This window comes from Lagenorhynchus albirostris, chromosome 14, assembly GCF_949774975.1.
Source record: "Lagenorhynchus albirostris chromosome 14, mLagAlb1.1, whole genome shotgun sequence".
Taxonomy (NCBI): Eukaryota; Metazoa; Chordata; class Mammalia; order Artiodactyla; family Delphinidae; genus Lagenorhynchus; species Lagenorhynchus albirostris.
The window spans coordinates 65,768,397-65,791,176 of record NC_083108.1 but is presented as its reverse complement, the minus strand read 5'-3'; the positions used below and the strand labels follow the sequence as shown (position 1 = coordinate 65,791,176).

At 40.3% G+C, this 22,780-nt stretch overlaps 1 protein-coding gene across 13 annotated transcripts in view; it reads left to right on the top strand.

Moving 5' to 3' along the window:
* The window catches only part of MTMR3 (myotubularin related protein 3), a 137,050-nt gene that overhangs the window by 87,132 nt on the left and 27,138 nt on the right, over nucleotides 1-22,780 (top strand). For 8 of the 13 annotated variants that reach the window (XM_060121720.1, XM_060121715.1, XM_060121714.1 and 5 more), the window contains 5 exons: nucleotides 5,374-5,463; nucleotides 5,893-6,009; nucleotides 8,927-8,959; nucleotides 13,991-14,073; nucleotides 16,311-16,477. In XM_060121720.1, coding sequence (XP_059977703.1) covers nucleotides 5,374-5,463; nucleotides 5,893-6,009; nucleotides 8,927-8,959; nucleotides 13,991-14,073; nucleotides 16,311-16,477 — 490 coding nt within the window. The remainder of the gene's footprint in view (nucleotides 1-5,373; nucleotides 5,464-5,892; nucleotides 6,010-8,926; nucleotides 8,960-13,990; nucleotides 14,074-16,310; nucleotides 16,478-22,780) is intronic. The other 5 variants (XM_060121717.1, XM_060121716.1, XM_060121713.1 and 2 more) reach the window with 1 other exon arrangement.

Genomic DNA, 22,780 nt, shown 5'->3' with positions numbered 1-22,780 from the left:
GCTCTTCCTCCATCAGCCATCTCAAGTTTGTCCTCCCTTTTTACATAATGAAACTCAGAAACTGTAATAAATTAGGTAGTTGATTTAGCTTATGTTTAGCCAAGTAATGTTTTTACCATTCTTCTTGGAAAGTCTATGAATAGTTTAATCCTAATCCTTGGGGATTAAATGCATTTTTATGTATTGTGTTGGCCATAAAGTTCATTCGGATTTTTCTGTAAGAGCTTGTGGGAAAATCCGAACGAACCTTTTGGCCATCCAATGTAAGGGGGAAAATCAGTCCAGAAGCCGTACAGGTAACGTGAACTGAGACAGTTTTATTAAAAAAAAGCATTTATTTCATTTGACTGTGAAATATTATTTCTTTATGCTCATCTTGTTTGCCAAATTCTCAGTTCTCTTATGCTGAAAATCATTTGTTCCATTTTCAGTTTTCGGTAACTGCTTTGGTTATATGCATTGGCCTGGATTAGCCCCCAGGTAAATGTGCCAGCAAGAATGAATTGATAAATGGCTTCTCTAGTTTTTTTTTTGTTGTTGTTGTTGTTTAGGCCTGCTATGTTATTTCAGTTCTATGCTATTTAGAGGTCAGTAAAAATCTAGTCCAGGAATCACTTAAAGAATTAATGATGTGTCAAATGATCTTGAAGAGAATAAAAGTTTAGGCCTTATATATTTAGGTGAGTTTAAAAAGGTAATATGATGCTGAGAAAGCATGTTTACAATGTACTTTTATGTAATAATTTTTAAAAGCCCCCCCCCCCATATTTTATAGCTTTTCCTGCCTATCCCCTATTGGTTTATGAGAAAAACTTCCTAAATTCAAGTTTTCTCATATCTTTTCTCTTTAGTGCTGAGTGTGAATACTCAGTATTCTTTAAGTCAAGAACTACATCTTAAGAATGGAAATAGAATTGGTTAAAAGAAAAAGTAACATTTATAGAAAAATTGAGTTCCTTTCAAATATGACTATGTCCCTTATTCCTTCACCCAATCATTGACCTCAGAGGAAGTGAGTGGAAAGGAATAAAATGGAACAGATTGACACAAAACTCGTCATATAACAGGTTATTTTGGTGTTTATAGAAGTGGAGACATTCTTCGTACACCCTAGGTAATTATATTTCTTGAGGCTCCAAGCCATGTCATATCAACCTTACTAAAACATACCAACTTCATTAAACTTTTATTTATTTATTGCTATAAATAACTGAATAGATTTTTATACTTTTGCTTTTGAAATTATTTGATTATCAGCTATGATTTCTTGACAGTCATGGTGAATACTTAGCAGTGTCACTTCCCTAGGACTGCTAAGTATATGACAAGTTTTATATTTTTTGATAGCATTTTATGAACCATTTATAAAGTTGTTACAGTTTTATTTTTAGAATTTTTTTTTTTTTTTTTTTTTGCGGTACGCGGGCCTCTCACCACTGTGGCCTCTCCCGTCGCGGAGCACAGGCTCCGGACGCGCAGGCTCAGCGGCCATGGCTCACAGGCGCAGCCGCTCCGCGGCATGTGGGATCTTCCCGGACCGGGGCACGAACCCGCGTCCCCTGCATTGGCAGGCGGACTCTCAACCACTGCGCCACCAGGGAAGCCCTATTTTTAGAATTTGAAGCCGCTAATTTCTTTATACATTTTAAGTATCAAACTTTTTAAAAGTTTGTGCCTCAAGATAAAACCTGTGCCTCAAGATAAAATGGCCCCTTAGAGGGGTTGGAATGGGCCCAGTCAGCTAGAGTAGCAAAGATACAGTTTTATGGGTAGTAGCTGAGTGAGTGAGTGTTGTTGAAGTCTCTGTATGGCTGTTCGTTTCATCACTAGGTGACTGGTTTTATAGAAAGCCTGACTTCAGATTAAACAGCTTTACTTGGTACAGTCAGTGGTACCACATCCATGGATTCCCCGATTAATCGGGGAAAATTACAGAAAATTCCAAAAAGCAACACCTGAATGTGCTGTGCACCAGCAACTATTTACATAGCATTTACTTTATATTAGGTTTTATAAGTAATCTAGAGGTGATTTAAAGTATACTGGAGGATGAGTATATGCAGTATATACAGTATTATATGCAAATACTGTATACCTTTTTTATATAAGGGATTTGAGTATCCATGGGAGTGCTGTGTGTCCTGGAACCTATCCCCCTCAGATACTGAAGGACGAATGTGTTTAGTAGTGGATTATAGTAGAGCAGCAATTCTCAAAGTCTTTGGTCTGAGGACCTCTTTTTACATTCTTGACTTATTGAGGGCCCCAAAGAGCTTTTGTTTATGTAGGGTGTGTCTGTCTGTATTTACTATCTTAGAAGTTAAAAGCTGGGCTTCCTTGCTGGCACAGTGGTTAAGAATCCGCCTGCCAATGCAGGGGACACGGGTTCGATTCCTGGCCCAGGAAGATCCCACATGTCACGGAGCAACTGAGCCCGTGCACCACAATTACTGAGCCTGTGCTCTAGAGCCCGTGAGCTACAACTATTGAGCCCACGTGCCACAACTACTGAAACCTGCGCACCTAGAGCCCGTGCTCTGCAACAAGAGAAGCCACAATGAGAGTCCGCGCACCGCAACGAAGAGTAGCCCCCGCTTGCCGCAACTAGAGAAAGCCTGCGCACAGCAACGAAGACCCAACACAGCCAAAAAAAAAAGAACAAATTTATTTAAAAAAATAATAATAAATTTATTTTTAAAAAAAGTTAAAGCTGAGAAATCTTTAAAATGTTCATTAATTCATTTAAAAATAAAAATAACCAATTAAATGTTACCATAACACTTTTTATGAAAATTAACTTTTTCCTCATCCGACAATAATTAATATAAAAGAGTAGCATTGATTTTTACAGTTTTGGGTTTTTTTTTTTTTTTTTTTTCCGGTACGCGGGCCTCTCATTGCTGTGGCCTCTCCCGTTGCGGAGAACAGGCTCCGGACGCACAGGCTCAGCGGCCATGGCTCATGGGCCCAGCCGCTCCGCGGCACGTGGGATCTTCCCGGACCAGGGCACGAACCCGTGTCCCCTGCATCGGCAGGCGGACTCCCAACCACTGCGCCACCAGGGAAGCCCTTTACAGTTTTTTTAAAAATGTTTGGCTTAATAGATGATAGCTGGATTCTCATACCTACTTCTCCATCCAATTTGTTACAGTATGTTTTTTTTTAAATAAATGAAGTAAATCCAGCCTCACAGAGATTCATAGTTAGAGGAAGAGTATTTTAATAGTTTTTCCAGGTAGTTGTGTGTATTCTTCTATTATACTGCATCAAAACTTGACAAGTATCAGTTCTTTTTAATAAATAAATTTATTTATTTTTGGCGGCATTGGGTCTTTGCTGTGCACGGGCTTTCTCTAGTTGTGGCGAGCGGGGGCTACTCTTCGTTGCAGTGCGTGGGCTTCTCATCGCGGTGGCTTCTCTTGTTGCAGAGCACCGGCTCTAGACGTGCGGGCTTCAGTAGCTATGGCTTGCCGGCTCTAGAGCACAGGCTCAGTAGTTGTGGCCCATGGGCTTAGTTGCTCCACGGCATGTGGGATCTTCCCGTACCAGGACTTGAACCTGTGTCCCCTGCCTTGGCAGGCAGATTCTTAACTACTGCTCCACCAGGGAAGCCCCGACCAGTATCAGTTCTTTGAAGGTTAGTTGCAGTGTGGAATCTGAAGTCATATCAGTGAACTTTTTGTATTATGTTAAAACCATAGGTCTGTCTTGCACTTTAAATTAATCTTTTATCCATGCATAATTTTATAACATCAAAAATAGGTCATTTAGGGGCTTCCCTGTTGGCACAGTGGTTGAGAGTCCACCTGCCGATGCAGGGGACACGGGTTCGTGCCCTGGTCTGGGAAGATCCTACATGCTGCGGAGCGGCTGGGCCCGTGAGCCATGGCCACTGAGCCTGCGCGTCCGGAGCCTGTGCTCCACAACGGGAGAGGCCCGCGTACCGCAAAAAAAAAAAAAAGAATGGGTCATTTTGAAAATAATGAGGAGTGAGTAATGCAGATCTTCCAAATGTCGACATATTTCGTGATAAAATTTCTTTAAAAAATCACCCTTGGGGACTTCCCTGGTGGAGCAGTGGTTAAAACTCCGCCTCCCAGTGCAGGGGATACGGGTTCGATCCCTGGTCCGGGAAGATCCCACATGCCGTGGAGCAGTTAAGCCTGTGTGTCACAACTGCTGAGCCTGTGCTCTAGAGCCCGTGAGCCACAACTACTGAGCCCGGGTGCCATGACTACTGAAGCCAATGCGCCTAGAGCCCGTGCTCCACAACAGGAGAAGCCACCACAATGAGAAGCCCGCGAACCGCAACAAAGAGTAGCCCCCACTCTCCGCAACTAGAGAGAAAGCCCGCATGCAGCAACGCAGACAAAAACAAACAAAAAACCTTGAGTATTCGTTTATAGATAGGATTTTTCTTTCTTTGAGATTAAAAAATTGTTAGAAGTGTGATAAGTAGCATGTGTGGAAATGTCCACTAACTAGTGGTTGTACTTCTTACTGGTGCTGTCAGTTTAACAAGATATGGTTTTGCTTATGTAAAATTTGCTGTGTAAACAGATTCCATCATAATTTAAAGTCAGACTTTCCACCAGATTGCTTTTTCCCCCTGGTCTTCCTATACCATAAAAATTCATAATGTAAAAGGCTACTTTTTAATATAAATTATAATTAGTTCAATTCATGTGCCATTTAGATTATAATTTAATGCTTCTTTGAAATTACCTTAATAGAAATAAATCTAATTTGTAATATAAAGCAGATTATGCTAGGGGTAGTGGTTCACACATGTTTTCAGTTTGAGAATTCACTTCTTAAGTTTACATTAAAAAGAAAAAAACTTTCTGTTATGGAAAGTTCACATATAACCAAAGTAGACACAGTGGTATAGTGAACTCTCACTTAAAAGTTGCATGAATTATCCCTCATGGACAGTTCTGTTTCATTTATGCCCCATTCCCTTCCCTCTCCAATTATTTTGAAGCAAATTCCAGACGGGAGTCACATCATTTCATTTTTATATAATGCAGAATGTATCTTTCAAAAATAAGAATTAAAGGTTATAACTTAAGAGAAAAAAGCCACTGTATCTTGGTTTCTCTTAAAAGTAATATACTAAGAACTTATTAGTGCTTAATAGAAATGTTCTTAACCTCTTTAACTTTTTTTTTTGGCATTGGTGTGTTCTCCATCTAAAGGCGCCTAATGTATTAGATGGAACACTTTTGGGGGTGAATATTTTTTCATTGAGCTTTCTGCTAGTCCACCGTGGTCACTGGACTCTCACTGTTATTATGCTTCTAGACATGGCAGAAAAACCCAGTATGGATGAGTAGGAGCTTTGAAATTATTTAAACATTTGGGTTTTTCCAGGATGAAGAGACTCGGCACAGCCTTGAGTGCATCCAGGCCAATCAGATCTTTCCCAGGAAGCAGCTGATCCGGGAGGATGAGAATCTTCAGGTAATTTCAGGCCATTTTTGATTGTGAAATAAGTATTAAGCATCATAGTAACAATGTAGCAGAACTAATGGATTCAAGTAATGTGCTATGTATAGGAAAATATGTATTAGAAAAATATATTTTTTCCTGAGCCATACACATAATAGAAATATAAGCTGGAAAACATCTCTCCTTTTAGAAAGACTTTTTTTTCCTGAGAATTCACTGAGATGATCATCTCTGTGTCATTCCTTCTGTAGTCTAGAATATGAATAACTAGGTTTTATGAATCTTGAATCTTGTGGGTATAAACCCATCCTCTTTAGGTCCCTTACCCATTTATGTACTGTTTTTGAGTGACAATGTTTATCATCCATTCACCTGACCCGTGTTTGAACACTTTGCTTTACTGCTTCAAAACTCTGAAGGGTTTCTTCTTCCATTTTGAAGGTTCCTTTCCTTGAACTTCATGGAGAAAGCACAGAGTATGTGGGCCGTGCTGAGGATGCCATCATTGCCCTTTCTAATTACAGACTTCACATCAAGTTCAAGGAGTCTCTGGTTAACGTAAGTGTTTCTCAACTGTTCTCCCACTAAAGTAGATGGAGAAAGGAAGCATTCAATAAAAAAAACTTGTTACTGTTCTCAAAGAGAGGAGTGTTATATGGGGTTTGGTTTGAAAACCTTGTGTGCTCTGCTTTTCTCTCACTTAATTTAAGCACTCAGGGACACTAGGTTAGCAAGCAACTCTTGTGCTTGATTTAAAATGATACATGTAGTTGTCAGCTAAGGTGTCCATTGTCTACTAACACTGCATGAATTGCAGTAGGTAATGTTGTACCATTAAGCTTTGTAAGGGTGCAAAGGCTGTATAGGCTTTTATTCCTCATTTTTTAGTAGTTGCTGACTGCCTCAGTTGAGAGAACTTCCTGGACCTTAATGTCAAATGTTGAGTTGTACTTTGAGCTCAGTGCAGACTTCTGTTATAGGATGAAGTTATTCTAATGGCTCCTTAGTGGTATTAAGTATAGATGTCAGGTACAATGTGTATTTGCATAATGGACTATATATTGCTGAAGAGAAGGAAGGCTTTCAGTTTTCGAGTGCATTTACCCTTTTCAATTATGAGAGTATTCTCAGTGAACTGGTTCTTCCAGCACACTTGCCATCATTAATAGTTTTCCATAAACGTGCCTTTCACCACAAAAATGTGAAGGTTCATGTATTTCAACCAAATGAATGCCTTCTTCCTTCCTCACTGGACCGTATTGTGGCTTTTTGCACTTTGGTTCTAGCACAAAGAAGTGTATTATGACATCTTGTAAAAGCTCAGGACTGTAGTTTCATTCAGATTGCGTGTTTTGGGGTTCATTTTGGGATTCTTAGAAAAAGTTTACTCAGCCATCCAGAAGTTACCCAATTCCTTCATCATATTTTTCCCTTGGCAAGACTCAAATGGCTGACATTTGCTTTGTGGTTGGCATTTATTATTTTAGTATTTATTATTATTCTTTGTAGTTAAGCATTTATATCCAGGAATCATTGTGGCCTGAATTCCTTCTGGTTTCTAGATTTGGGCTATGATCATATCTGTTATGTTAGTTTTCTGCCTATCAGCTAAAAATACACACTGGATTCATCAAGGAAAGAGGCATGTTGTGCTTTCTTACCATATAGCACTGTATTCAGAAGGGCCCATTTGGAATTGGGTGGCCGTGATAGGAGGGGACAGGATTGAATCTCCTATAACATTCCAGCAACCAGGCGTTTCCTACCAGCTACTGTGGAAATAATGACAGTAATAATTAGTAGAATTGCCCAATTTAATTTTGTGTTTAAACTGTGTTTAAATGTCTAGAATTGATGAAATTGTAATTAAATTGCATGTGGAGATAATTTAGTTTCATATCATTGCATTTTTCCATACAGTCCTCTGTCTCTCAGCTTTTTGGTTTATGGCGAAGTATTTCAGAGACTATTTTTAGATCTATTTGGGAATATGGTCTGTTGGAGAGAAAGCATGGATTTGATCATGTCATTCACCAGCCTGAAGCCCTTCAGTGTTTCTTAACTACTTCTAAGATGAAATTACTTAGCATGGTATGATCCTTGGTCCCTGACAGCTTTTCTGTATCCCTCTTTTCCCCCTTCTTCCCTTTGTATTGGTAAAACCACCCTCCTTGGAATCTCAGACATACTTTACACCTCTGAGTTCTCTTTTCTCCTACCCAGGGAACTTCTCTTCATCTGTCAAAACCCAGTTCAGGTGATAAATTCTTCTGTGAAGCCTTTCTCAATCTCAGTTCCCTCCCTGACAGTTTATTACCCTCTCTTCTGGCTTTTTCTGTATCTTGAACATACCTTTACAACATTTACCAGATATGCTATAATTTTTTGTTTATTCATCTTTGTATCTTCAGAATCCAGCATGTGTACTGGTGCCATGGTATTCAGTAAATACTAAAGTGAATTGAAGTTAATAGGGGTTTGAAATTGATATTAGACCATTTTTAAACCCCCTTTGGGTTTAAAGTTCATTTTAAAACATACTTCTGTGTAAATACGCCTGTGTCATCTTGTCTCTTAACAGTAGCTGTATGAGTAGGTTGTTTACTGGAATTGTTGGTCCCCCACTGTGATTGAGATACAGTGCTTAAGAAAACTTACCCGTTTTTACTTTTGACTCATTTCTTCACCTAAAAGTGCTTTCCATTTAGCATTATAACCCTCTAAGGCATAGAGCCTGCATGTCACGTTTTCAAAAGCCCAAGATAATGGTTTTGCACAGAAAAATTGTTGTGCAAAAGTATTTTGGCGTTGCAGTGACTTTAAACATTTCAGGTTGAGAGCGACTAGGACTTCTTCATTCAAGTACGTTAATCACATCGCAGTTAGAGCTAAGGTTCCTAAAACCTGTGGTTACTCCAGGAAACAATGGCTCCTCCTACACTGGGTCCTCCCTCAGCAGATGAGCATTTCAGTAAAATCTGTGAGATTAAGAGACCCCCCCCTTTAAAGGTTATTATATCTAAATCAAACATAAATCTACCATCACCCAGATGTACCAGTATATATTGTGGCATGCTCCAGTTTGCATCATTTTGTATGCTTTTAAATCAACACACATCATTTTGTATACTTTTGAATCAACACATTTAGCACTTTAGAGAATGACTTACTGTCAAGCTTTAAATAGTTACCTGATAATCATATATTCTCTGTTAATTTCACAGCAGCGCTGAGATACATCATTACTTTAATGCACACACATTCACTGGATATCAAGTTTCCAGTTTCTGGGGTAAAGAACCTCTAGTACAGTTCAGTTGTAGCATTTAAGGTATGAATTGCTCCTATTCTGTGCTTTTCCCAAACTATATTTTTACATATGTACAGGTAATTTGCTCAACTAATTTATAAACAAGTAAGTGTTCAAGTGGAGTTCATGAAATTTTTAAACAATTCTTGTTGTGTAATTCAATAGACCGCCTCTCAATCTGCTGCTTCTGCAATCCCAGTAAGTAGCATGAGAATTCTAGGCGGTTGTTGCACCTGTGCTTGGAACAAACTGGTTTTGAGTGTCAGATGCTCACCTTGCAAATCAGCAAAGTGTGTCATCTCTGCATGAGTCCCTTCCCTCATATTAGACAAAGTTCTAGTGGTTTCCTATATGAGGACAATTTGTGGGGTGGGGATAAAGCCACACAGTTTAAACATAAGCGGGTGGAATTGTGACCTTCAAAAAATGTAAACTGAATTTCAACCAGAAATAATTTGTAAAGTCAATGTGAATATTTAAAAGGACATTAAAACTCCATTTCCAGACTGCTCTGTTAATGCTTCTTAGGAACAAGCTGGAAGTATACTTGGAAACACTTTACTTAGCATTTTCCTAGATTGTTTCCATTGCCTAACTATTGTATATCAAAAATCTTCATTCCCCAAGCATCAAAAGGAGGTTATTGTTAACAATGCACTTTGGCCTTAGCATTCATAAATCAGAATAGCTTCTGAAACCAGTATGGAAGAGTACCTTGTAAATACCACAGGTGAGCAATAAAGAGTTGAGAATGAAGAGGTGAAGGGGTGAGAATAAAGAGTTTGGGTCTTTAACCTGTGACAGTCTTCTTCCTCTGACAGTTTTTTTTTTTTTTTTTTTTTTTTTTTTTTTTTGCGGCACACGGGCCTCTCACTGTTGTGGCCTCTCCCGTTGCGGAGCACAGGCTCCGGATGCACAGGCTCAGCGGCCATGGCTCACGGGCCTAGCTGCTCCGCGGAATGTGGGATCTTCCCAGACCCGTGTCCCCTGCATCGGCGGGCGGACTCTCAACCACTGCACCACCAGGGAAGCCCCCTCTGACTGGTTTTTGAGTCATAGGTGTTAGAGCCCAGATATTCCAGTGTGTTACAGATTTTAGGTTAAGACTCATTACATTATTTTTTACTCTGCTATTGCCAGTTTTACCTCACATGTGTATGCAAGATTAGTACTTCCCATTCATGCTATAAAAAGGGCATTTGTTTTTAAAAGGTATACATTATCCCACTTTTAAATTCTGGTGCTTAAAAAATAATTCACACACACACCCCCACCCACCCAGAATGAATTATGGTGAATATAGTAGGATATGATGATATAAAATTCCCTCTGGAATGAGACAGTACTGTGGGTCTTTTAGACTTGTGCATGTCTATTAAATTTTTAAACTGCCACTCTTCTGCTTTTTTGGATTGATGCTCTTACGAGTTTTGGTGTACATGATATAACTTTTGACCTTTTGAGGAATTGATTAACAGCACTGAGTGTGTTTGATGTATTTTGAGCATGAGTTTGGTGGGTTTTATAAGAGGAAAAGCACTGTAATGGGAGATAGAATTGCCTGGCAGGTAGAAGGCAGAGGAGAAAGGAGCAAAAAGAAAATGAGTTGCTACAAAACACTGAATCAGTGGGTAAGAGGATTTGAATGTGACTTTAGATTTCTTTGAATTGCCTCTAAGGAATCTTGGTTTACATTCCGTTTTCCTCTTGAAGATCCCTGGTAAAGAGGCTACTACTTAATTGTGAAAGAAAAACTAAAGTAGAGCTCACACAGAAGGGAAGGGCATCTTAGAGGAAGAAAGAAAGGAGTACCATATGTAATGGAAGGACCCTGAGCTAGAGGACAGCCATGGATTCTTGTCCTGACTTGCCGCTAGCTTTAGTGTAGTGGCTTAACCTTCCTGGGCTATAAAATGGTCTGGCTCTTGTGTCTGTAATTCTTTGTTATGAGGTTGAATATTGGGTATGTCTAGTTACAGAAATGGTAAGAGAGCCTCCTAATATGCGATGAAAGTTGAGAAACCTAAATCAGTGGACTTGCCTTTAAAAAAGTAGAGAACCTTATGTTTTGGTTGGATGTATGAAGAGGAAAAGAAGCCTATCTCTGGCTTTTTAGAAGAGGAAGCAGTCTGGGGGCAGGGGTGCATTGAAGAGTAACATTGAGGTGAAAAGGGAAGAAAAAAGGGAGATACTCATTTGATATAAAATCAGGTATTTCCCTTTTAGGTCCTTGTTCTTGCTGCATATTAAACTTCCTTGCATGTGACAATTTGCATGATTATTAAAATCTGTTTTCTGTGCCTATGACTTGAGTACACATGGTTGTTTCTGGTGACTTGCTAGTATCTATACTAGCAACCAACATTTTTATGCTTATTCCTTAAATTTGCAGTGTTAAAATACATGAAAATTTGTATATTGAAAGCATTTAGGTAGCATGTGTTTTGCATGCTCTGAGGTGTTGCATATTTGTATTTTGGAAGTCTGGACATAGGATCTTGGGCTCTAGTCCAATAGTAGGGATGTAAACTTACCTGTTCTTTGTAGCAAAATAGCACAGACTGGTCCACTCCCTCCAGCAGCTGCTAATAGCGTTAGTTGGTTTTCAAGTTTTCTAGCTATAAGGAAAGGTGATAGAAGGGGATCTGGGATGCGGGTGACTGCTGAAAGAGCAGTTGGATTTGTAAAGCTCACTCTCACTCTACCCCAGACTCTTCCCATTCCCTGTTCCTGGGACTTCCTAAGTTGTGACCATCCGAGGTTGAGAAAGCAAAGGCTTGTGTCATGTAGGAAGGTTGGAAGGTTGTCCAAGGAAGTCAGGAAGCATGCACAATTTTGGCTGGTAAAATTTTAGAAAATTGAGATAAGAACTCAGGCCTCTTAATTGCCCGTCTGGCAGCTCTTTTTTGTTTGTTTGTTTGTTTTGTGGGGGGGGGGGGAGAAGGGGGTTGTAGGTTTAAAAACAAAGAAACCCAACATGAGTCTGTTATAGGATACCCAGAGGACTGGCCTGAGAACAAATCAGTGTTCTCTTCTGATCTCTTAATCTCCTATTACTTCTTCACAATTTATCCCCACTGATACATTGTTGGGTTTTTTTTTTCCTTCTTAGACGTACAGGTCTTGAAAGAATTTTTAGCTGCATCAACTCCAGTTTCTCACAGCACCTTGGGGTTAAGGACTTAAACAAAAACAGAGGGCCAAAGCTCCTTTTTTTCTCAGAACACAGGCAAGAATTCTTAGTCTTTCTCTTACTTCTGGTCCTATTATAAGTGTAAGGGAATTTTATTGATTAACCAAGAAGGCTAGGGTCTCCCTGGTGGCGCAGTGGTTGAGAGTACGCCTGCTAATGCAGGGGACATGGGTTCGTGCCCCGGTCCGGGAGGATCCCACATGCCGCGGAGCGGCTGGGCCCGTGAGCCATGGCCGCTGAGCCTGCACGTATGGAGCCTGTGCTCCGTAACGGGAGAGGCCACAGCAGTGAGAGGCCCGCGTACCGCAAAAAAAAAAAAAAAAAAAAAGGCTCTAGTCCTGAGGTAGAACTCCCAGCCATTACCTGAGTAATATTATTTTGCTTTCTTCCCCTTTTTAATCCCTGCCCCAGTTTGTTTGTTTATTTGTTTGTCTAAGATGTCCGGCATTGAGCTTCTCTTTGATCTCCACATCCTTGTTCTGAGGGTTCTCAGCTGACTCTGGCAACCGCATGGTGGGGCAGCGTTTGCCAGAAGCCTGTTTCTGAAACTGGTTCAGCTAACAGGAGGGCCACCCTGTGCAGGCAGCACTCTCTTGTTTCTGTCTGTTGGAAGAGACTGCCTCCTTCTCATGCAAAACATGAATTGTTGGAATGCTCCTTGCAACTCCCAGAGCCACATTTTGGTTGGGCTTGATACAGTGTAAAAAGACCCTTTTCCAATGAGTGAGAGTATCTACTATTATTTTTACCAGGCTCTCTTTAGAAGTTTTGGAAATTGTTTTTTGAAGCCAGGGGTTGAACCAGGATAAGATGAGGGACAGAGGGAGGATTCTAACAACCGCTTAAGGATTTGTCACCCTGTTCAGATGCTTTCCCTCCTGTCTGCCTGCCTTCTTTGATCCCTCTCCACTGTCATACTTATCCTTAATAAGTATGTGTTCAGTAGTCTGCTGACCAGATTGGCAGGGAAAGAACCATCCCAGCTTACTCATACCTTGAGCCCCACTTGGCAAACAGGGCTCCTCAGCTTGTCTTTTTTTTTTTTTGGCTGCTTTGGGTCTTCGTCACTGCACGTGGGCTTTCTTTTCTCAAGTCGTGGAGAGCGGGGGCTACTCTTCATTGCAGTGCGTGGGCTTCTCGTTGTGGTGACTTCTCTTGTTGCAGAGCACGGGCTCTAGGCACACGAGCTTCAGTAGTTGTGGCACGCTGGTTCAGTAGTTGTGGCTCATGGGCTCTAGGGTGCAGGCTCAGTAGTTGTGGTGCATGGGCTTGGTTGCTCTGTGGCATGTGGGATCTTCCTGGACCAGGGCTTGAACCTGTGTCCCCTGCATTGGCAGGCGGATTCTTAACCACTGTGCCACCAGGGAAGTCCCCTCAGCTTGTCTTTTGCAGCAAATTAGACCTAGATAATTAGGCCACTGTGAGACCTGCTCCCTTCTCCTCGTTACCTAGTCTACTGAGCAGAGAGCCTGACCCGCAGCTCTATCTACTCTCTTGTCTTTTTTGTGCAACCTGCAGGCAGTTCAGACCTCCAGTATTTTTCAAGATTCTCCTTTGCTGACACAAAGCCACAAGCCCACCTTGTCATTTGGGACAAGTGACAAGTGTAGTCCCACTAGCCTCTTGATCTGCAGCTCTTTTCTGTCAACAAGACAGGATAACTTCTGGTTCCCTTTAGCTTCTGTGTCATCACAAATCATAGCAAGCTCTAACCTTGTAAAGTAGTACTTTGAGAGATGAGTTTGAAAGTTTGTTGCCAGAAAGATGGCGTATTTCCCTGTTCTTCCAGATGTGGTGCCTCCTCTTTATTAGTTAGCTTTGTGCTATGACATGACTTGAGGGCACTGATTAGAGATTGAGAAAGGGAAACCCTAAATCACCCAGGAAATCACTTGAGTGCTATTGATTTAGATGGATATGCAGTTCTGTGCTTCTTTTTCCTGCAGAACTTTCTAATCACTCTTGTTGGACACACTGAAGAACTGCAGGGTCAATACCTTTTTGACTAAGGGAACTTCATCTTTTTTTAATTGCAGGTTCCATTACAGCTTATAGAAAGTGTTGAATGCCGAGATATATTTCAGCTTCATTTGACTTGCAAAGACTGCAAAATTATCAGGTATGTGATGAGTTTATGCTATTGTTTAGTGTGGAAAATACTTCTTAAAGGATGGATTCATGATTTGATAACAGAAAAACAGCTTTTGAGGGTCAGCCTAGTTAGGAGTATTTTCGGAGTAGTTAGTCCCTGAAATATGTTATCTTTAGCCTACTTTGCTATTGGAAAGGTGTTTTTTATTTGGAGGTGCAAACATAAAAATAGTAAAGAGCACTAGTATTGTTAACATTTTACCCTATGCTTTATCGTTTGCAGGGGGCGTGTGTGTGTGTGTGTGTGTGTGTGTGTGTGTGTGTGCGCGCGCGCGCGCGCGCGCGCATGCGCTACTGTGAAATTCTTGTTCTGAACGATTTGAAAGTAAGTTACATAATCATGGCTCTTTGCCCTGAAATACTTAAGTGTGCTTTCTTAAAAATAGGGGTATTTTCTTACATAACCCACAGTATCATTGTCACTTCACAGTTTTGCACTCATAATACTTTTTATCCAATCTACTCTCCATGTTCCAGTTTTGTCAGTTGACCTAATAATGCCCTTTATAGCATTCCCCTACCTCATTCAGAACAGGATCCAGACAAGGTCACTTATTACATTTAGTTGCCGTGATTCTGTAGCTTTCTTTAATCTGAAATGTTTTCTACCACCTTTCTTTATCTTTTATGATATTAACGTTTTGAAGAAAAAATCTTCTATTGTAATAGAAAGTTTCTTATTTTGTGTCTGGTGTTTCCTTGTGATTAAATTGAGGTTGTGCGTTCTCAGCTGGAATACTATATGTATGAGGTTGTGTCCTTTTCAGGAGATTGTATTACAGCTGGAGGCAAACGGTGTCCATCTGTCCCTTGCTGGTGATGTTAGTTGTGATCACTCTTGTCAAGGAGTCACCTGCTTTCTGTGTAATTTCTATATTTTCTCCCTTGCAACTAATCAACAGTCTGGGAGGCACTTTAAGACACTGGAAGTGTCCTGCTTCTCATCACGTTTCTCCAGTGTTGGCTTTATCTGATCTAGTCTTTACTATAATGGTTGAAAAGTGATGCCTAAAATGCATTTTAAATTTAGTAGCTCTACCAGTTTTTAATTCCCCAAGTTTTTGCTTTATTTCTTTGACCTATTCTGGAGTGCCAGTAAACATTGTGTGTGGACATATTGATGAGCCACACTGATTGGGACAAGAGAGAGATTTAAGTGACCTCCTTGTTTTTGTTTTTTTTAAAATTTTTGTTGGAGTATAGTTGATTCCTCCTTGGTTTTAAGGTAAATATTTAAGTTGCTTTTTAGCCATTGAGATTTGGCTTGCTTTTGATAGATACTGGTTATAACTCACAGTTTTAAAAGGTTGCTTATTAATTACTCAATTTTAGATACTGCATTTAAAAAGATAAAGTATTTTTTACACTAATTATTTTAACCTCCTAGTTATATATACTGAAAATTGCACTTGATAATAGAATTGGTTTTTTCTCTACATGGTAACATCTGAAAATTTCAGTGTAATGTATCTTATTTTCGATCTAAAGTTGCTGATTTATTCTAATTGCTAAACAGATAAATTTTGAAATTATTCCCTAATTGGCTAAAAGTACTGTGAACCATTTTTGAGCTTGCTATAATAATGTCATAACAAAACAAAAAGAACTTCTTTAAACATGTTCTTTGAGAAGGACAACCATAAAGCTTTGGTGGAAGAAGTGGAATAAAACCCCATTCCTGGAAGAGAATGACTGTCATTTTACTTTAATAATTGTCAATCTCAGAAGAGATTTTATTAGTCTAAAAAAAATAGGTTTTCCACATGTCCAGCTTTCTTCTTCTTGACATTTTGCACCATTGGCTAAAATTTGTTGGACATGTTTTGTTATTATAAATCATAAACATTAGACCACCTTAGTGGTTTTTTTTTTTTTTTTTTTTTTTTTTGCGGTACACAGGCCTCTCACTGTTGTGGCCTCTCCCGTTGCGGAGCACAGACTCCGGACGCACAGGCTCAGCGGCCATGGCTCACGGGCCTAGCCGCTCCGCGGCATGTGGGATCCTCCCGGACCGGGGCACGAACTCGTGTCCCCTGCATCGGCAGGCGGAATCTCAACCACTGCGCCACCAGGGAAGCCCTCTAGTGCTTTTTTGACTGTAGTTATCATTTCACTGTGAGTAGGCACTCTTGAAATGGTGGCTACCCTTAGGTTTCATTGTCAGCTGTCTTCTGATTACATTTGTACTTGTTTGGCTTTACAAAGGTGTCAGTTCTCAACCTTTGAGCAGTGTCAAGAGTGGCTGAAAAGACTGAACAATGCAGTCCGACCACCTGCTAAAATAGAAGATCTCTTCTCATTTGCATACCATGCTTGGTGCATGGAGGTCTACGCCAGTGAAAAAGAGCAACATGGAGACCTGTGCAGGCCAGGTAGGCCTTTCTAAAACGTTCAGATGGTGATTTCATTGAAATACTGCTTGAGATATCCGTAACATGAAATGGGACTCCTTAGCATTCGTGTATTTAATCAGTGTACTTTTTATGGAGCACGTAGCATTTGCCCATCATTCTTCTAAGCTCAACGGAAGATGTTTCCTGCCTTTCAGGGGGAAAGAAAGAACACTGGACTTGGCATCACAATTTACTGGGCCTGACTAAAAACACCTAGGGTATGGGTGTTAGGGAAGCCCAGTGGAAGGGAGCCACGAGCGTTATATACATATTTGCGAAGACTTCACGTTTGAAGTGGCTTTTGAGTAGGCTTTGAAGGTTGAATAAGAGTTCATTGATAACAGACTGGGGAAAAGAACTTAGAGCAAGTAGCATGAACAAAGGTACAGAAGTGTGAACTTAGGCCACAGAATAATGGATTACAAAATGGCTTTTTGCTGTCTTTGAATTTCAAGTCATAGATTACCTTTTGTCACCTCTTTCATCTCACAGATGATGAAACAGAGGTCCAGAGAGGCCAGGTGACTTTTCTCAGGGCAAATAAAGAAGTTGGGCCTATACTGGAACCCAGGCTTCCTGACTCCTCATGAAATCTTTGTCACACTCACTGTCTTTCTCCCTCAAAAATGGCGTTGACCGAGTTCATGCTGTTTCTCTGTGTGTAGTTTTCTATAAATTGTACGTTGCCGTAAATAGAACTTTGCTGGTCCAGCACCGAATCTTTAATGTGTCCAGCTTGGAAGCAACGTCTTGAATTCCTAAGCAGTGAAACGTTGTGAGCTTCCTTCCAATAAAGTTTACTCTAGAGACTTTTTCCTTTAAACCTCAATTTTCAGTCCTGAACCTTCAATATTAACAATTCTGCCCTGGGTTGTTTTAAACATTGGAGGCTAATCTAGCAATGCTTGGATCCCTTTGTTTCCTGGCTCATTCAGTGGTTAAAGCTTTTGGTTCATATATTTAATTAAATTATAGCAAACACAGACATATTTTTAAAGATGCTTTAATATGTACTTTTGTTTGACCCTCATGACCTTGTCAAACAGGCAGGATAGGCTGGTGTTTCTGTTTTGGGAGCCAAAGAAACGGAGTCTCAGAGTAAAGCCTGTTGCCAAGTCCCACTGCTAGGCAGTGACAGAGCCAGGACTTGAACCCAGTACTCACCTATTGGGAGCTGACTGTATGGGGTGCTGTGGATACAGAGATGAAAAACAGAGGCACCTGCCCTTGTGGAGCCTCAGGGAAAGCTCCAGGAATCCAAGCTTCCCACAAGGCTGGTCAGCCAGTGGAACCCAAAGTTGTTCACAAGAGTCACCCACACCAACCTTGGAAGGTGACGAGAATGTGCCTTAGCGGTCTCTCACTTCACTCTCTTATCCATTGCATCTTTCTTTTTCCTTCTTTATATGAAATGCCATTGTATTTTAATTTTTTTTGTTTATGGCTCTTTTCAAGTTTTTTTAGTTTTTAAAAAAGTAACATTTACATGCAATGAAATGCACAAATCTTACATGTGTATTTGCTAAGTTTTTAGCCATTATATCTTATTTATTAGATTTTTAATCTCTACCATCTCCTAGGATAATGAAGTTATTGAGTGTATCTTGCTGTATTATGTTATATAAGAACTTTGATTTGTTTAAGGCTCTTAACTCCAAAAGGCATTCCCCAGTTTTGGGTTGCCAGTGTTTAGTTAACAAGGCTTGAATTTCTCCTAACCTGTTTCTCTCACAACCACAGACTGAAAATTCCTCATCTTTAGATGATTCCTTATTCCCTTGATAATTTAGTTTCTTTAGGATTTGAGTCAACTGTTAGAATATTCCTAAGATGCGTCAGATCAAAACTTCACTCCTGTCTATTAATTATAGATGACTTTGTCCTGAGCTGAGATGACTTTGGTCCCCAGGTCTTTCCCTTCTTGAAGATATTTGGTATTCGTTGGCCACCAGGACATCCAATTTCCTGTCTTTTCATGGGTTTGTGATGGATGGAGGCATTTGGGGGTTAGAATACTGATTTATGAACTAGAAAACCTGAATTCAAACCTGTACTCTACCATTTAATTTTAAAAATAATACTGGGCAAGCCATTTATCCTCTCTGTACTTTAGTTTCTTTTGTTCTTCAAAGTGAGACCTTTTTTTTCTTCCTGCCCAAGCTGATCTGGATATTCTGAAGATCAAATCTGTTAATGCTGGAGAGTTCAATTCAGTAAATGTTTGAGTGCCTCCTGTGTGCCATGCTTGTGAATACATTTTGGAAATTATGATTATACAAGACGGTGCCATTGTAACTGATTGGAACTTACTCTATGAGTAAAGGTTGTATTTTCTTTTCAATATATACATTCCACACTGAAGTCAACCTGCTACAACTCACATGCAATCTTACTGTACTTCAGTGACTTGGTTTGAGTGTGTGTATATATGTATGGCTTTTTCCTTTTATATATTTTCACTGTGGAGTACAGAGGAAAACCTGCTTTTAAAAAATACTGTGGTGGCATTTTTTTTTTTTTTTTTTGTGATACGCGGGCCTATCACTGTTGTGGCCTCTCCCGTTGCGGAGCACAGGCTCCGGGTGCACAGGCTCAGCGGCCATGGCTCATGGGCCCAGCCGCTCCGTGGCATGTGGGATCTTCCCGGACCGGGACACGAACCTGTGTTCCCTGCATCGGCAGCCGGACTCTCAACCACTGCGCCACCAGGGAAGCCCCTGTGGTGGCATTTTTAAAGCCAGTCAACCTAGTTCTTTCGTCTCCACCCAATGTCATTGAGTGTTGGTGGTGGCTACAGCATTACTTACCAATTACGAGCAGACCAGACAACCACATTCTTATAAGTCATCTTTATGTGAGACAGCACTTGAGATATTTCAGAGTCATGCCATTCTGTAATCTGTCCCAACACATGAGACCACAAGCATAGACTCTGAAGGGTGGAAGTTAGTTTAGTCTTTCAGAAGTTAATAAAACCTTTTATGGATTCTTCTCTGCCTAGCCTGTTAAGAGTAGAATGTGTCAGAGAGGGGGGAAATGGGAAAATTACATCATTACCCTGTATTCATATAAATCGTAGTTTCTGACTGTTGAACCTGTCATAGTTAAGCCAGCCATACTGTGGCCACAGCTCTAAGTCTTAATCTGCTTTGGAGGAAGTCACCACATTGCTGTTGGAGTTCATTGTAAAACTCTTGACTCTGCTCTTAGCCCCTTTCAAACTCTAAATAAGAATGGCCTGGACTTCCCTGGTGCTACAGTGGTTAAGAATCTGCCTGCCAATGCAGGGGACACAGGTTCAAGCCCTGGTCTGGGAAGATCCCACATGCCGCAGAGCAACTCAACCTGTGCATCACAACTACTGAGCCTGCGCTCTAGAGCCCGCGCGCCACAACTGCTGAAGCCCGTGTGCCTAGAGCCCATGCTCTGCAAATAGAGAAGCCACTGCAATGAGAAGACCGCGCACCTCAACAAAGAGTAGCTCCCGCTCGCCACAACTAGAGAAAGCCTGCACACAGCACCAAAGACCCAATGCAGCCAAAAATAAAAAATAAAAAAAAATTAACAGGGCTTCCCTGGTGGCGCAGTGGTTGAGAGTCCGCCTGCCGATGCAGGGGACATGGGTTCGTGCCCTGGTCCGGGAGGATCCCACGTGCCGCGGAGCGGCTAGGCCCGTGAGCCATGGCCGCTGAGCCTGCGCGTCCGGAGCCTGTGCTCCGCAATGGGAGAGGCCACAACAGTGAGAGGCCCGCATAACGCAAAAAAAAAAAAAAAAAAAAATTAACAGGAGAAAATTTAAAAAAAAAAAAGAATGGACTAAAGCTTAAAGCTTCTCTCCCATATACTCAACATCCTTCTCATTTTAGCTGCCTTCTTGGTGACTGTTCTGTACTTCAGCATTAATCTGGAGTTCTGACAGATGACTGGGCAATTCAGTTGCTATTTTAGTAGCATCAGACCCACATCTCTGACCTCTCTTCTATGATATACCCATTAAGCACATTTTGATTAACTATGAATAGCATGACTCTGGGTCATATACTGTTGTGCAGCTGCCTGTTTCGTATAAAGTAAAAGCCCTTGTCAGCAGAGTCCATTTTCTGAGTTTAAATGCAGTCCAGTAAGTGTACGTCTAGACGACTGTACTGGGACCTTTGTTCATAGAAAAGAAGGATTCTTCCCTCTGTATTTGAAAATCTGGGAGGGCTAGTTCTCACCTTCTCTGACTCTGATACTGTTCTTCCTTACAGTAAGGGCCTGGCCCTTCTATCCCAGGCCTTTAAGTTGTGTATAATTGTAGGCTTGAATACTCAGAATTACCGGGAAGCTAGGCTTTTGCGGGGAAGTTTTTTTAAACTGCTGGTTGACACTGTGGTTATGATAGAGGGATTTACTGCTTTAAAATTTTTTCATTCCCATTAAAATAAGAATTGCTAGACTGTTTGTAGTATAAGAAATACAAAATGTTAAAAAGGGACAGATCCTCATTTGGGGATGCGGGAGGCACACAGGAAGGGTTGAAATGGAAATACAAAGCTAAACAAATAAATTGGGGTATTACAGCATATCTAATGTTGAATCAGTGGAGACACGAGAATTCTGAGAGGGGAGTTCTTAAGGGAAATCCAGCAATATATGTGCTTGGCATGCACTTTTCTGGCAGAATGAACACAAGTGAACTTCTAACACAATTTATCAAAAGCCAGTTGAATTACTCATGTATGTAAGGTCTGCTGCTAAATTTTATTTTCAAGCAGTGGTTTTCAAACTAGGTTGTGATCCACCAGTAGGTCATGAAATCAAAGTTTTAAGAAATGAAATATGAAATGAAAATTCAGGATAGAAAATATCAATGTATCACACACATAGTAAGGGTGGGTATTTTGTGAAACTTTTAAAAAATAAATATGTCGTATTGAGTTGTGATGCAAAACATTCTTATTGTGGGTTGTGATGGTCAGTTTCAAAGTTGAAGTTGATGAAGTCACTGCTTTAGAGGATACAAAGATAACTAAAACTCTTCTCAAGGAACTTGAAACAACAGATTTTCTGTGCTCAGTACTCAGTGTATATTTCTTTGTGTGTAGCTCAGAATTTCATGCCGGGGATGGTAATTCTAAGCCCTTTCTTGGGCAATTGTTCTATGTAGAAAACTGCCTGAGGAGGAGGGGAAGGAGGTGGAAGAGAAGGAGGTGGGAGAGGAGTGGGGGGAAGGAGGAGGAGGAGGTTCTTGTTGTTATTTTGCCAGTGATTATTTTAAAGTTATAGAAGATTCTATTTAGAGTATGTGTTTAAGATAGAGGTACTAATGTAAATGACCATTAATTAAAATACCTTTACCTTTTGCAAAGACTTAGAGCTGTATCCTAGGTTGGGGAAAATCTTGTCATTAATTAATGAACTTGGAAGTTGCCATAGTTCTTACAGCTTTTATATTGGGATTAAAAGTGAAAGATTCCCTGTGTAGAATTATTGATGGTCACCATTCCTTGCAATTTGTAGACAACACTCCAATTCAGATAGCTTTTTCCTATTTGGAAGATTATATTGCTTTTAAAACTTTTCCAAAATGGGATAGATTCAGTTGATTATTTCTTCCTGCATCTCTGAACCTCACCTTTTTATAGCTCTCCTTCAGGAAACATATAATAACTTAGTTTAAGCTCAAGAAAAGCAGTTTAAATGGGAAGTAGTTTTATAGACTTGTCCTTCATTCAAGTAATTGCTATTTCGTATTCTGAAGCTCTTCTCCCAGGGAGAGCAAAGCTTTGATCACCAGTGCTGGCTGTTTTATGCTTTTGTTACTGTAGTTTCTCCCAGCCCCCACCAGTATTTATTTTACAACCTATAATACTATATGTTAGAGGTACTGCTTAATGGTTTGTTTTGTTGTTGTTGTTTATTTGTTTTTTATAAAATTACTGCTCTAGGACTGTTTTCAAGGAAGGAAGTTATTTCAGATTTAATGACTTTTATGTTTGGTTCATTTCTGCCTTTGTTGCTCGCTGTCTTGAAGAAGCAGCCAAATTCATTAGGGCAAATGTAGGCAGGTTATACTTGTTTGGGTGGATGTTCTTACAAATGCTCAGCACTGTAGTTACTAGTGTGGTGTTTCTTGAGATTCCTCGGTACTGGCAGTTAAAAGTCCATGATCTTTTAACTGCAATTCTGTAATCTGTAAGGTTCTGAAAATCAAAAGATTTTTATTTTATTTGGTAGTTTGACTTGATCTGAACTATTTGTTGCTTTATTTATCCCATTTAGTGTGAATTATCCATGCAT